The sequence below is a fragment of the Myripristis murdjan genome, chromosome 8 (assembly GCF_902150065.1).
Source record: "Myripristis murdjan chromosome 8, fMyrMur1.1, whole genome shotgun sequence".
Lineage (NCBI taxonomy): Eukaryota > Metazoa > Chordata > Actinopteri > Holocentriformes > Holocentridae > Myripristis > Myripristis murdjan.
The window spans coordinates 25509987-25524305 of NC_043987.1; the positions used below are offsets into that span (position 1 = coordinate 25509987).

At 45.6% G+C, this 14319-nt stretch overlaps 2 protein-coding genes across 10 annotated transcripts in view; one reads left to right on the top strand and one right to left on the bottom strand.

Annotated features, from left to right (window-relative positions):
• The window catches only part of arhgap23a (Rho GTPase activating protein 23a), a 76335-nt gene extending 69631 nt beyond the window's left edge, over nt 1-6704 (top strand). For all 9 annotated transcript variants that reach the window (XM_030056960.1, XM_030056955.1, XM_030056956.1 and 6 more), the window contains 3 exons: nt 509-602; nt 2896-2927; nt 4012-6704. In XM_030056960.1, coding sequence (XP_029912820.1) covers nt 509-602; nt 2896-2927; nt 4012-5481 — 1596 coding nt within the window. In that variant the 3' untranslated portion in view covers nt 5482-6704. The remainder of the gene's footprint in view (nt 1-508; nt 603-2895; nt 2928-4011) is intronic.
• Nucleotides 6705-9124: 2420 nt separating this feature from the next.
• Nucleotides 9125-11127, bottom strand: hexim1 (HEXIM P-TEFb complex subunit 1). The gene has a single exon (XM_030057017.1). The coding sequence runs from the start codon at nt 10773-10775 to the stop codon at nt 9648-9650; it is 1128 nt and encodes a 375-aa protein (XP_029912877.1). The 5' UTR covers nt 10776-11127; the 3' UTR covers nt 9125-9647.
• Nucleotides 11128-14319: the final 3192 nt, after the last annotated feature.

Here is a 14319-nt window from a genome sequence, read left to right on the forward strand (position 1 = left end):
AGTAGCGGCCACTACTTTGCTATTTCAAGAATTTAATCTTGAGTATTATTTATTTTTTTAGGAAGTTTTTTTTAAACAATGTGGTGCTTTCTTTTTTAAATACCATAGAAAGTTCCAGTGTTTTATAAAAGCAATAACCTGCTCTACTTAGTAACTAAAGGGGAGTTTTAATCTTGCAGTTTTTATCTTTAGAAAGGATCGCAAAGATGAGGCAAAAAAAAAAAAAAAAAGTGCCAGAAAATCCCTCCAGGCTGTTTGAGTCTGTTGAGGAAAGTTTGGCGACCTAGTTTTAATAATTTATCAGATCATCCAAATTATAATATCCTGTCAGCTTATAATCGTTGATCTACTTTGTCTTGAGAAATTCAGGTGAATGATGGTAGATGCCATGAGTTTGGAGATACCGAGGGCGTGGAGAACTGACACTCCTGCCTTCAGCTGCTCTAAAATGAGTGTAAATCGTGTTTTGCCTCTGTAAATGACGTTTACTGTTTATTTGTCCATCCAGACGCCGGTGGACACAGAGGACGTGCAGCCCGCCCCCAACATCGACCACCTGCTGTCCAACATCGGAAGGACCGGCCTGCTCGGGGAGGCCTCAGGTGAGCACGCTGCTCGCTGCTCTCAGCCAATCGCAGTGCTAGCTTTGACCGAGCCCAGCGGTAGGACTCGGGGAGCTGTAATCGGCACCTCAGAGCCGCGTTGCTGCGTTCCTCTCAGAGTTGGAAATCAGAAATTCACAGCTTGTGCGCCGTAATTCCAACCTAAAAAAAAAAGCAAGGAGGGGATATGGACGCATGTGTGATTTAATTTACGCAAAACAAAATATTACTCTGCATTCAAATTGACATGTTTAAGCATTTACCACATCGTATACCCCATGAAATGGACTCTTACTTTCTTGATTAGATGTTTTTCCCGTTGAAACTAGATGTTTGGGTGGGACTTTGTAGATTACAAACCAATAGGAGAGACCGAAGCCTAAGCCTGACCCAATAGGATATCAGTTTCGGTGATGAACACAATTTTATTTGAAGGGACAGGTGCAGGAGAGAGGATGTTTAAAGATTTGTGAGGGTTTTAATGGACGAAATTTTATTTTATTTCACACCCACTAGTGCAGGATGATGTCGCTATTTAAGTAGAACTCATGTGAGGTCATTTCATGGGGATTTTAAAGATTATTTTTTTGGCACTTCTGCTTTATTTGATGGGAGCAGCATAGAGAGACAGGAAAGGCAGGGTAAAGGACTCGGTTCGGATTCAAACCTGCGGTAGGGACGTGCTCTGCCGGGGCGCCCCTTCCACACAGGTTTTAAGATAGATTTAAGGCCAAAGAGTGCTAAAAAATCCAACCTAAGTGTAGTTTTAGGATTATAATCTTGTTATAAGTAATCCTCTGAAGCGTTGGAAAACACACGGTTGAGAAATCTCGCTTAATCGTCCAACCTGAAAGGCCGTGCCGCCACATCTTTCCCAAGTGGGACGTCAGAATTTCCAGCTTTCCGACGTGACGGGAACGCAGCGCGAGCAAACAAGCTTGGCACCTAACTCAGACACATGAGCTTTTGCCGTGTTTTCTGTCTTCTGATCCGGACTGTATCATAGTGTGCCTCGACTTCTCTCCTTTCTGCTGACCTGTTTCTTTTCCTTGTTGCTCATCTTTCACTTTCTCTGTACATTTCTGCATTTCCTTCTCTTAGCTGAGCCTGTGGAGCAGCCACTGCGGTAGGATGGGAATTCCCCTGGCAATATGTGTGTGTGTGTGTGTGTGTGTGTGTGTGTGTGTGTGTGGTGAAATTGTGAATGCGTCACATTCCGAAAGTGAATTAATGAGAGCGCATGAGTGTGTGTGTGTGAGAGTGTGTAGCCCCATGGACGTCGGTGGCGGTGGTGTGTTATGTGTCTCCACTGTGTCCACCAGCCCCGAGAAGTCCGCGTCTCCCTCTCAGTGTCAGACTGACTAAAACTTACCGGAGGTGTCTGTGAGAACCATGTCAGTCCGGTGTCACTCCCCCCCAAGTCTCACTAATGAATTAACGGATGACTGGCTGCCGCTCTGCCTCCCTGGCGTGCCCTTAAAGCTGCCACATCTGAAACCGTAGTGAAAACTGTCGACTGTCACGGAGAGAGGAGAGACAGTCCCTCCACGGCGGCCTGTCTTGTTGTCCGGCACTGTGCTCCACTCCTCCTCCTCCTCCTCCTCCTCTACGGGGCCCCTCACTCAGTGTTTTCCTCAGGCTGCTACCCTCCTCCTCCTCCTCCTCCTCCTCCTCGTCCCTTTTCCCTGGGTTTCTCACGGCGTTTGGTTGTGTATGAATGTGATAAAGACGCAGACAAAGTGTGTGTGTGTGTGTGTATGCGCTGTGTGCTTGTGAGGGGGGAAAATGTGCAGCGACTCAACCTCATCTCTGCCTTCACGCTGCCTGCCAACGCTTCCTTCACCAATCTGATGTCATCACTGTTTGTTTGTTTTTTTTGTTGTTTTTTTTTGGTGATGTCATCGGTGTGTGCTGTGGTTTCCCAATGCCGTTTTACCCTCCGCTCCCTAAACGCCCCGATCATGTGCCATTCACTTGGGTTGACAATCATTGCTGTTCCTCCACGTATGACGGTGTGTGATCTGTGTTCTTTTGGGGGGGGGGACAGGTCAAGGCCAAGATGGCACAGAGAAAGAAGAAATCACTCACAGTGTAAAGCGTGATTTATTTATTTATTTATTTATTTATTTATTTAATTTTTGGGTAATCAGGCCAGAGTATAAGACCTTAAAAAAGTGATGTCCGCACCAAAAGTCTCTGTGCCCTCTACCTCGACCGTCCGCCGCCTGGCCTTTTGTTAACTTGCAGTGGAAGTGACCCTCTGATCTCTTTTTGTTCTTTCCCCCCCCCCCAGACTCAACCAACAGTGACTCAGCTAAATCAAAGGTAAGATCTTCCGACATGGTCATATTCTGGGCTGGTTGCTCATTTTCCCCTCGTGCACACACATTTTTGTACTTGTACATTTGAAGGCAGGTATAACTCTATCAGCAGTGAAAGGACCATAACCGTCCTGTTTTGTCTTCTCGTCAGCAGTTGCAATCGTATCTGTCTGTCACAAATACCGCTTCCATGAGTGTGTATAGATTATGCTTTTGGCGCTTAGAAATCAAGGCCAACGTGCCTCAATTCACTCGCATTCATGTTCAAAAAATGTAAAACCTTGCTCTATGAAATCTGAAAGTTACTACACAGAGGTAATACCATCGTGTTAATACTTGGGTGGCATGTGCATGTGCAAAAATTAATGTTTATTCTTTTAACCCTCCTATTATGTTTGGGGTCAATTTGACCCCAGCCAATGTTTTACGTCTCTAAATAAATGATTAACATCATTTTTTTTGCTTCATATTTAATGAGTGTTCCTAATGTAATGGGCACTACCGGGTAAAGATGAAATTCACATGATGATATGTTTTCAATGCCCTGCACACACTTTGTAACGCATCGGTTATAAATAACAAAAATCGTTACATAGAAATAATATAAAGCCATTAAAACACCAAAAATTAATATTTCTTTCCAATTTTAGATCAATCAGTGAGATTTTATCGTGATTTGAATATTTTTCCATTGTCGCGAAATAGGAATACTGGATGTATAAGTGGGGGTGGGGGGGAGTTATGTTTTATTTAAAGGGCTATTTAGGTCATCAACAAAGAAACATAAAGTACCTGACACATAAACTTTGATAACAATTTTAGTTATAATAATTTTGTTGAAGTTTAAACTACAGGGGTCAAAATGACCCCAAACATAAAATATGTTCAAAAATGTGAACATAACAGTTAATTAAGCCTCTGTTTTCACATTTTTTGAACATGAATGCAAGTGAATTGGGGTAAGTCATCTGTGACCTCTAACCTACATTCCTCATATGACAAGTTTATAGTGTAAAATAGGACAGTGCCCCAGTGAAGGATAGTTGGCGTTTGTGTGAATTTTCATTTCATGGCTGCTCCTTTCTCAGGGGTCGTGGGGGTCAAAGCGAGACCTCACAGCCAAGGACTTCCTGACTCTGTCCATCATGTCCGCCGTTACCGGCCGCAAACGCAGGAAGCGTCACAACGCCCGCCTCGTGGGCAGCAGCACTGACGACGACTCTGAGCACGAGCCAATCAAAGCTGGGCATCTGGGCACAGAAGAGGGAGAGGAGCCGGAGTCGCCAGACGGAGACACCGCTCCTCGAGCGGAGGAAGAGGAAGATGGTGATGAAGAGGAAGAAGAGGAGGAGGAGGAAGACGAGGAAGTTGCAGAAAGAGGAGAACGAGTCAAAGAGGAGGTAGAAGAGGAGGTGGTGGCGGTTGTTCCCAGCCGGCCGTGCCGTAAAGAAGAAGAGGAGGACGAGGAAGGAGGGCAGGCAGCCGTGCTGCTCCCTGAGGAGGAGGTGCGGGTCGGGGTGAAGGGGCCGCCGTGGCGAGCGCCAGAGGATGCACGCTCTATCGTCTCTGGTTACTCCACCCTCTCCACGCTGGGCCGGAGCCTGGTGTCTGAGGGGAGGGGTGACGATGCAGATGATGAAAACAGCGAGCTGGTGAGCGAGACAGACAATGAGAGCGGCTTTGCGTCGCGCTCCCTCACCCAGGAGAGGCCTGAGAAACACCCGCCAGCGTCCACGAGCACACAGCCGCCCGCAGCCCCGCGCAGCTTCCTCTACACACACTACAAACCCCCTGCTCTCTCCACCACGCCCCTTCTCGCCCCGCCCACACCTCTCACACACACACCGGACCCTGGGGAGAGGAGTGAAGGAGGGGCTCGATCCACCACGCCATCGTCCTCCTCCTTCTCCTCCTCCTCCACCACTCACAGACTGCACTCGCGGCCCTCCTTCAACTCCCACAAGCTAATCCAGTGCGACACCCTGGCCAGGAAGAAGCTGAAGGGCGAGAAGGCCAAGGCTCGCTCCCTAGACCTGCTCGAACTGTCCGGAGCTTCGGCTCAGGGCAACGGGGCCGGGATGGGGGCAGAAGGTGCGCCCAGGGTGAGGAGGGACACTTCGAGAACCAACCCCTCCTCCGGCAGCAGCCAGGAGAGCCTGCACCCGGCCCGGCCCCGGCCGGCCCTGCCGCCCAGCGAGGCCGCCTCCTTCACCCCGGCCGGACAGGGGCAGGGACACGGAGCGGGACGCGGGTCTCTGGTGGAGCAGGTTCGAGCCCGTCTGCTGGGCTCGGCTGACGACCTGCGCAGCGTGGGGCTGCGGAAACCCCTGTCGCCCGAGACACGGAGGAAGAGACGGGCGTGGCGCAGACACACGGTGGTGGTCTCCCCTACAGAGGCGTCCGAGAAGAGACCCCCGCTAGCTGTTAATGAATTCCCCTTGTCACCCGTCACCCCCAACCAGACCAAATCACCAGGGCTGCCTCATGACTCCCAGGGAGTCGACCCAGGACCGGCTGCACGTCGCGTGCCTGCCTCTAGATTCCACCAGTACCTGTGATCCTGGATGGCGAATCCCCACTCCCTCCTGACCTCCTGCGCCGAGGACCTGAAGGCTGAAGCTGCTGATTGAGACGGGGGTCCAGGCACGTAATGGTACCAGATCAAATGAGAAGTCTTGAGAGCAGTCCCCCCCCCCCCAGCAACCCCTCCTTTTCTTTTTGATAAGCTCCATTTGCATGGCATGGGGCATTCCAGTGTTGCCAAAGCTTATTTTCCCCCCATTGTGTGTGCTTTTAGAGCGATAATACAGAAATGGGCCAGAGACACAGACAGACCTCATCACAGTCAATGTTACAGCCAAGAATTTTCAATTTCAGTAATAGCCCGACACCCCCGATCCCTCCTGTCGTCTCTTCCTGCCTGTCTGGCTGACAGAGGAAATGAATCAAGGGGTTTGTGTCTCCTTAAGTGACCAGAGAAGGATGCCGAGCAAAACACAGCCTTTTCACTGGTTTCTTCTTAGAGAATGGTGCTTCTGAGCAGTGTGGATTTTACAGTGTCTCCAAATCTGTTGTGGTGAGCCAAAACAGGGGGAAGCAGACCACGCTCACCATCACACCCCCCTTCACCCACACACACACACACACACACACACACACACACACACACTGATGCACACTGCTTGCAAAAGTTAATTGGCCAGGTTGGAGCCATTTCAAGAGGGGGTCCCAGCTTTCAGGCCAGAGCTGATTTTGCATATCAGTCTTCCTAATCTGTTTCTCCTCAGACCACAGACACTGTAATATGGTCAGCTCCTCTCAAAACAGTAGATGGAATACAAACACACACACACACACACACACACACACAAAATGCAGTTGACTGTCTGTACTTGTTAATAATGTTTATCAGTGCGTTTGTGTGTTTGCGCAGCGATGTTCGTGATAATTTCTGAGTGTGCAGGTGTTTGTCTTTAACTATTTTGTAACATTTGTACAAAGCCTTGTTAAGTTAACCTTGTAAATATAAATATTATGTTATCATATTTGTTTTTACTTTTTTTCCAGTTCTTTTTTTATGGTTTACAAAAAGTGCGTACAAAGTGCACAGTCATTTCTTTCAAGATGTTACTTGAAATGTTTCCCTTAATATATTCTTTTTTTTTGTTTTATATTTCAATATATATATTATATATATTTTGTATGAAAATAATGAGTACTTTTGTTGTGATTTCACCTCTCGGGTGTACCTGTTCAAAGCAGACAAGATAAAAGCGAAACAATGACTAAGCCTGTTCCTTATTTCCTCATAGATTGCCTTTCTCTGTGACTCAGCACTATGCAGAAATCTTTTATCTCATGAAATATAGCCTCTTTAAACACTTACGACCTTTATCTAATCCAGCGGGGACTGTACTTTAAAAAAAAAAAATTACATCAACGTGTACAAAAACTATCTAGCAATTACATGTAACAGGATGAGAAAAGAAATTTACCTCAGTCGTTATTACATAAGGGTATATAATAGGCAAGGAGGAGGCAGCTCAGTGTGACTGTTGCCCTCACTTAGATCATTTGTCCCATTACTAATTTCATGTTTGAGATTTGTGAGCGCTGCCTCTACAGATCATCTGACATTTACACCAGAAAACTAAATTCAAGAGCAAACATCCTTCCGTGTGAGGGACAGAGAAAACGCCACACACTAATAGTGTTTAGAGGATTGCCAACGCACCGCACTGCAAACAAACAGAAACGATATATTTGCAGTTGTGTTTCATCATGCCCCCACTAAATGTAATCTGTCTGCACATTTATTACTGCGGGGTTACATGATGGAGTTTTCCATAAGGACAGGCTCAAATAAATCCTTCCTGCCTGGGGATAGGGCACATCGGAGGAGGTGTACACAAACGCCCGGTAGCACGATTCTCTTGTTTTCATCTCTCATCTTGACCATGGAGCCAATAACAGTTGAAGGTGGAAGAAAAATATCTTTCAAAAGTCATGAGAGACTCACTTGTTTTTTTTTTTTTTTTTTGTCCTCGCCCACTGAGTGGGTCTGACCAAATACAACCATTGAAAAGTCAACAAAAACAATTTAATTTATATAGTCTTGTCTTACCTCAAGGTTTGTTCTACAAGTGCCTGATTTCTGGAATGTGTTTTTGTTCTGCAGTGCCATGGTCGGTCCGTATCTTTCCACTTCCCTTTGTTGATTCTGGGTCTCCTAGCCTATAGCCTGTCTTGGAAAGCCTCCCTCCTCTCCTTGTGGTTGATGCTATATCTTAGGCGCTGACCCAAAGATGTACAATAAACTCGAGCGGTCTATCTGAGAGGCTGTTAAAAGCACACTCAAGCCAAGGACATGTCTATGCACTCTCTCTCTCTTGCCTTTAATGCGGGCGCAAACAGCTATCACTGATGCTGCTAAGAGGGAAAAGGCATGGTATTCTCTCAGCTGCTTTTGTTTCAGAAACTGAGGTCATCTTTCTTGCCTAGTGATCCCCAGTAAATGAATATGGTACACCTAACAAGCCCTGCTCGAAGACAGCATTAGGTCAAACCAGACAACATTTCCAATGATGAACTGCGCAAATTCAAACGGTTACTCTGCATGAGAGTCAAACTGCCCATGCCTTCATCAACAGGAAAAAAAATAAATAAAAATAAACTCAACACTTGGTGTGTGTTGTCTGAAATGTGATTTACCTAATGTTTTGTTGTTGTATTTGAATATCTTTTTGTACATACGGTCTGAATATGTAACATATTGTATTGTGTACATTTGGAATTGCTTTGAACTATCTAATATGAAAATGACTGGACTAAAGGTTGTCCACCTGAAACCATTTCCCTCTTGGCTGTGTGCTTTAAAGCAAGGTTATATGATGTAAATAAACAGAACTATGTTTAAAAAAAAAAAAAAAAAAAAAAAGATTGTTTTCATGCGTGTGGATGTTTTGGGGATCGTGGACTTCACACTATCATGTGTAATGATTCACTCCAAAGGCCGGTAAACATTTTTTCCAAAGGTGTCAGCACACAGTTTGATATGAGGTAAGGCCCTCACAATGGAAGATGAGGCTTGTGTTAGAACAGGCAACTCAAAATGGAAGATGGATAATGCCCTCTAGAGGCTGCAGATGAATAAAGCCTTTCCACGGCCTGTAGCACTGATTGCCTCTGCACATACAAAGACACAGTCTAGTAACTTGCTATGTGCATACTGAAATACTCAAGCACTGTTATCATTTATTGAATATTACTGAAAACAACCTTTTGAAAGTGATAATACTCCCCAAGTTATTATGCGTTTGTTAAGCCCATTTGCAGCAGATACATTGGCCTGTGGCATGGCCAGCATTATTTCCTTACTAAACAAATGTTTAGAAAGAGGGAGTCAATTCCAGTTTGCATGCCTTCTTGCATAATAGTCTGGGCTTGTAATAATAGATTTTATTAAAAGTGGGTTAACCTTCATGAGGAACATCACTACCATGGCCCATCCCCCTCTTCCACTATAGCTACAGTGTATTCCTCCTATTCAGAGCCCACGGTTGTACTTTGTGTAGCCCCTTTCTTCATCTTCACAAAGTTTAGTGAATATTTGCATTTCAGTGGATCGCCAGAATCCCCGTTTACCTGTAGTTTTACACGGCAGCTGCCCTGAACCGTTTCATGCAACATAACACACAACAATTTTATCAGAATTTCAAAATTTTATTTGCCCTTATGTTCACACACTGTTAAAATGTTCACTCGGGGATTTGTTTCTGAAAAATATTTGCAAGCTGGCCCAATCAGCTGTGGTTTGGACAATTCAATTTGGAGGAAAATGCAACATACACCGCCTTGTTGATTCAAAACAAAAGCAAACGGGACAATATAATTCAACGCATACTTACGAAGTTGAACAGGAAAACAAAAACAAAATATTCTCATATTGTCAAATACATTCTCTTTATAAAAAGAATCTTATTTCTTGAAATATTTACATTCCTTCTTGGGAAAAAAAGTTTGAACAGGACACCCTTACAGTCCAAATAGAAAAAAGAAACATATCAAGTATTGTATTGCATTGCAATGCAAGGACCGAACCGTCCAGGTGACGAACCAATTACAGAAAACTGATGACAATTAAAAAAAAATAAAATAATAAAAAATCCTGTTTTTTGTCCCATATTTTAAGTATTTGATGGGGGTTTCCAAATTATTTAGTCCCTCAGTTGGTGGCGACCTGGCCCCTGTCCTTGCTGTGCTGGTTCTGCAGGCGGAGCTCAGTGTTTTGGGCCCTCAGTCTTTCCAGTTCTAGCTCCAGCTCTCGGAGCCGGACCAGGGGGCTCTCCTCGCTCAGACCCCCCGGCTCCATGGCGCGCCTCAGCCGGTTGTTCTCCTCCTCCAGCCGGGACATGCACTTCTCCAGCTCCAGGTACTCCTGCACCAGCTCCTGCTTGGTCATATTCTGCAGAGTCTCGACGTGGTACTTCTCGTAGGTCTCAGAAAAGTCCCTCTGGAGAAACTCCCCACCTGCGTTCCCGGGCCTCCCGATGCCGTCGCTGCCTCCGCCGCTGCCATCCTCCTCCTCCTCCTCCTCGTTATCAAAAAAGTCCTCCTCGCTGCCCGTATCGTCCATGCGGCCACCAAAACCGACGCCACCGGGCCCGGCCAGACGTCTGACCCCAGTCTCGGTGTTCAGATCGGGCTCCTCTCGGTCGTGCTCATCCATCAGAAACTGGGTGGTGTTGTAAGGGGCCACTGGGAGCCCTTTGGCAAACATCTCCTCTCTCACCCGGGAAGCCCTCGCCGTCTCTCTCTCATCGAGGGCTTTCTTCTCCTCCCAGGAAAGTTTGAAATAAGGCTTCCAGCGGCGCTTCTTCTTGGACGGCCGACGCCTGTGCTTTTTCTTGCCCTGGCGCGCATCGGTGCCAGTGTCGGAGTCGATGTGCAGATTGTGCACACAGCTCTCCCCTTGCACCTGGCTTAAAGTCTCTTCCAGGGGTCCATCTCCGCTATTCCCGTGTGCAGCGAGGTTACCTTCCCCCGATGCGTCAACACCAGGCTCCTGGCGAGGCTGGGCTGCAACTGGGCACTTGGGGAGCGCGTTTCCGGCTGCTAAGGCAGGGCACACCTCCCTCTGTCCGCCTTGCATTTGCCATAACTTGTCTGTGTTGATATCCCTTCCTCCGTTTTCCGCTTGCTGCTGCTGCTTGTCTCTCTGTCGCCCCCTGTCGCCGTTCTCTGGCGGTGCATGATCGCTGGCTGGGAGATGCTCCAAAACGGCTCCGGTCCCACCTGATGGGGTGTCTGAAGTTTTCAGGTGATGTGTCTGCTCCGTGCTCGGTTCTGTCATCCTGCTGGTTTGTGTAGCCGGGCTGCCGTCGATTACCACATCTCAAGTGATGCTCCTTCCTTCTCAAACCCAGTCTTTTAAAGTTCTTTAAAACAAGTCAATCAAAGTTAATCTGTCAAAAATATATTTAGTTTCGGTTCTGTAAGATCAGGCACTCTATTGAGAGAGAAAGTTGAGTTGTCTAACGTTTAAAAGCGCACTGTCGCTACTTAAAAAGTGAAGTTCCGAATAGTAAACACTTGTTACTCCTCAAGGGGGTTCGTCACGGCTAGTGTTGCTAACTACCGTTAACTGTTTCGGTGCTGCCGGAGCTGCCGTTCATCCGGAGATAACGTTTCGCCGTCACAACAGTGTCCAGTGTGCTACTCAAGAAGAAGGAGCTCGTGTTTATATAGTAGCTCCGCCTCTTGTCGCGCGCATGCTGTTGCTGACACTGCCAGCTGGGATATGGGGCGTGTAGTTTTAGCTGCGCTGTTCGTACAGGAGCGAGACTCCCTTTTAAACTACAAAGACCACAAGTCAAGGATAACGGACAAACGGACGAACCAATCGCATATTAGAATGTTGAGCAGATTATAACCCACTCCTCTCTTCGGTGATTGGACAATTTAGTAACTTTGCTGTTGCTACGCTTAAAGTATTTTCTGATTGGTCCGTACGGCTGTCCATCAAAAGCACGTAAACCACACGAGGAAAGCAGTCCGGACCGCTTTTACGGGCGCTACTACGTACGAATGATGGGGAAAGACGAAAAGAGTAACTGCATATAAATGAATGTCAGTCGTTTTAATCGAACATACACGCAACTTGGAGCCAGCCACAAAGCGTTTTCACATTATAATGCAGGTGCTTATTTGTAGTTTTTGACATTACAGCTCAACGGCAAACTCATAATAATCCAAACCCTCCTGTGTTTCTAACTAGATGAAACAAGCCTCACACAGAAACTAGTCCCTTTTCACCTTACAAGCAAGAAATCAAGCAAATGCGGCTCGTTTTCACAGGCAGTTAATGCTTATCAAACAATGGTATAATATGTGTTGTTTTGGCAACGAAACAGAACATAAAACGGTTCAGTATGAGTGTTTTGTGTGTTGTGCGGAGTGATATGTTGTGGGCAGTGGGCTGAGCGAAGTCCGAGCACAGCGTAAACAAACGACATTTATTGTCAAGCTGCCTTTACGAGCACAGCTTCCAGCCCCTCGTTTAAAAAGGGTGGGTCAGGCGATCTCACACTCGCTCAATAATTTTAATATCAGTGGACGGAGTGGTGTAGCTCAGTTTTTGGACATTACTGCGCAACCCAGTTTGTGAAAACTGTGCCGTTAGCTTTACACTGTTGTGTCGTGTACTGCTAAGGATAAGCTAGCTAGCTAACGTTAGCCAAACGTTGGTTAGCCAATGTGCATATGCTGAGTGTGATTAGCCCCAGAGCAAACAAAATGTCAGTCCATCAAGTGTAAAAACATCGAAACTGCATAACGCACCATATAACCTAAATAAACGAGATATTTGTCAACTCTTGAATTAAAAAGACGAGTGACCAGGAACGGGCCTGTACATAAGGCGAAGCTAGCTAATGCTAGCTAGCTCACGTTACGTGATTTAATCAGAGATGGAAAATGTATAAATTGGTGTACTATTCCGTGTAGTTGGACATATTCAAACACTTGAACCAGAGCTTCACCGAATATCGTGGCTAACTACATAATAAACGTGTATGAAAATAAACTCATATCAATACGCACAACGATAGTTGCTAGCGATCGGCTAACTAGGCCGCAGTGTTTATGTAGGGTCAGTCTAATTCATGGGATGGCGTGTTTCTCTGGGTAGTTACAGGTTAAAAATCTCCAGCGGGTGAAAATTTACGAAGCAAGAATATGTTGGCAGAGCAATACGAAACAACTTATCAAGATAGATCCATCTGACTGAGAAATAACCTCATTTTGTATCGCAATCGTGACATGGCATGCTCGATGATCAGTTTTAATTCTTGGAAATAGACTCGCTCATCTCACAGGGCAGTACAGTGGTTGTGCATATTTTCATGAGTTTGTTGATGGTTGGTATGCTATAATTTGGCCTTCTACCCTTAAAAATATAGCCATACACCTTAACTATTATAAAGTTGTATGAATTGAGTTGCTTGAATAAAGAACTGCTGGTTTAAACTTTACATAACAAGCTGGTTACTTTGTGAAACAAATACCTGAATATTGATTTCTATTTCCCTGTGCTATAGCTCTCTTTAAATACATACACTGTATTCAGAAGGTATTCAGACCCCCTTCACTTTTTCACATTTATTATGCAGCCATATGTTAGAATTGTGTCAATTATTTTTTATCCCTCATAAGTCCACAGTTAGTACACCTTAATGAGCAAAAACTGAATAAGTGAAAACTGAATTTTATTTTAAATGTATTAAAAAAAAGAAAAACAAATATATTGATATGAGCATTTGCTATGACACTTGACATTTAACACAGGTGCCTTCCATTTCTCTTGATAATCTTTGAGCTACACCTTGACTGGAGTCGATTTGTGGGTTGTGGTAAATTCAGATGATTGAACTCAATTTGGAACCTTATACATGTCTGTATAAGGTTTCACAGCTAAAAATGCATATCAGCAAAAACCAAGCCACCATAAGGGAAGGGACTGCCCACAGAGCTCAGACAGGACTGTGTTAAAGCACAGATCTGGGGAAGGCCTCAAAAAATTTCTGCTGCACTGAAGGTTCCCAACAGCACAGTGGCCTCCATAACTCCTTAATGGGAGAAGTTTGGAGCAACCAGGACTCTGTGGAGGTGGCTACCTGGCCAAACTGAACAACTGTGGGAGAAGCCCATTAGTAAGAAAGGCGACCAAGAACCCGATGATCATTCTGACTGAGCTCCAGAGATCCTGTGTAGAGATGGGAGAAGCCTCTCCTCAGTGAAACATGATAACCTGCTTGGACTTTGAAGAGAAAACAAAACAACCTTAAATGACTCTCAGACTGAGCAACAAGAATTTCTGGTCTGATGAAACTCAGACTGAAGTGTTTAGCCTCAATTTTAAGCATCATATTTGGAGGACACCAGGCGATGCTAATCAGCTGCCCAATACCATCCCAACAGTGCAGCATGGTGGTGGCAGCATCATACTGTGGGGGTGTTTTTCAGCAGCAGGGACTGGGGAAACAGGTCAGGGTTGAGGGGAAAGCTGAGCACTGAGGACCTCAGACTGGGCCAAAGGTTCACCCTTCAACACGACAATGACCCTAAGCACTCAGCCAAAACAATGCAGGAGTGGCTAAGGAACAACTCTAAATGTCTTTTTTTTTTGGCCTAACAAGAGTGTACATCTGAAAATGGCTGTCTACTGCCCATCCAACCTGACAGAGCTGGAGAGGACCTGCAGAGAAGAATGGCAGAAAATCCCCAAATCCAGGTGTGCAATGCTTGTTATGTCATAAGAAGACTCTTATATCCATGTAATATTGAGGTGTTTTTTTTTGTTTTTTTTTTTTTGCTTTTCATAGATTTGCAAAAAAAAT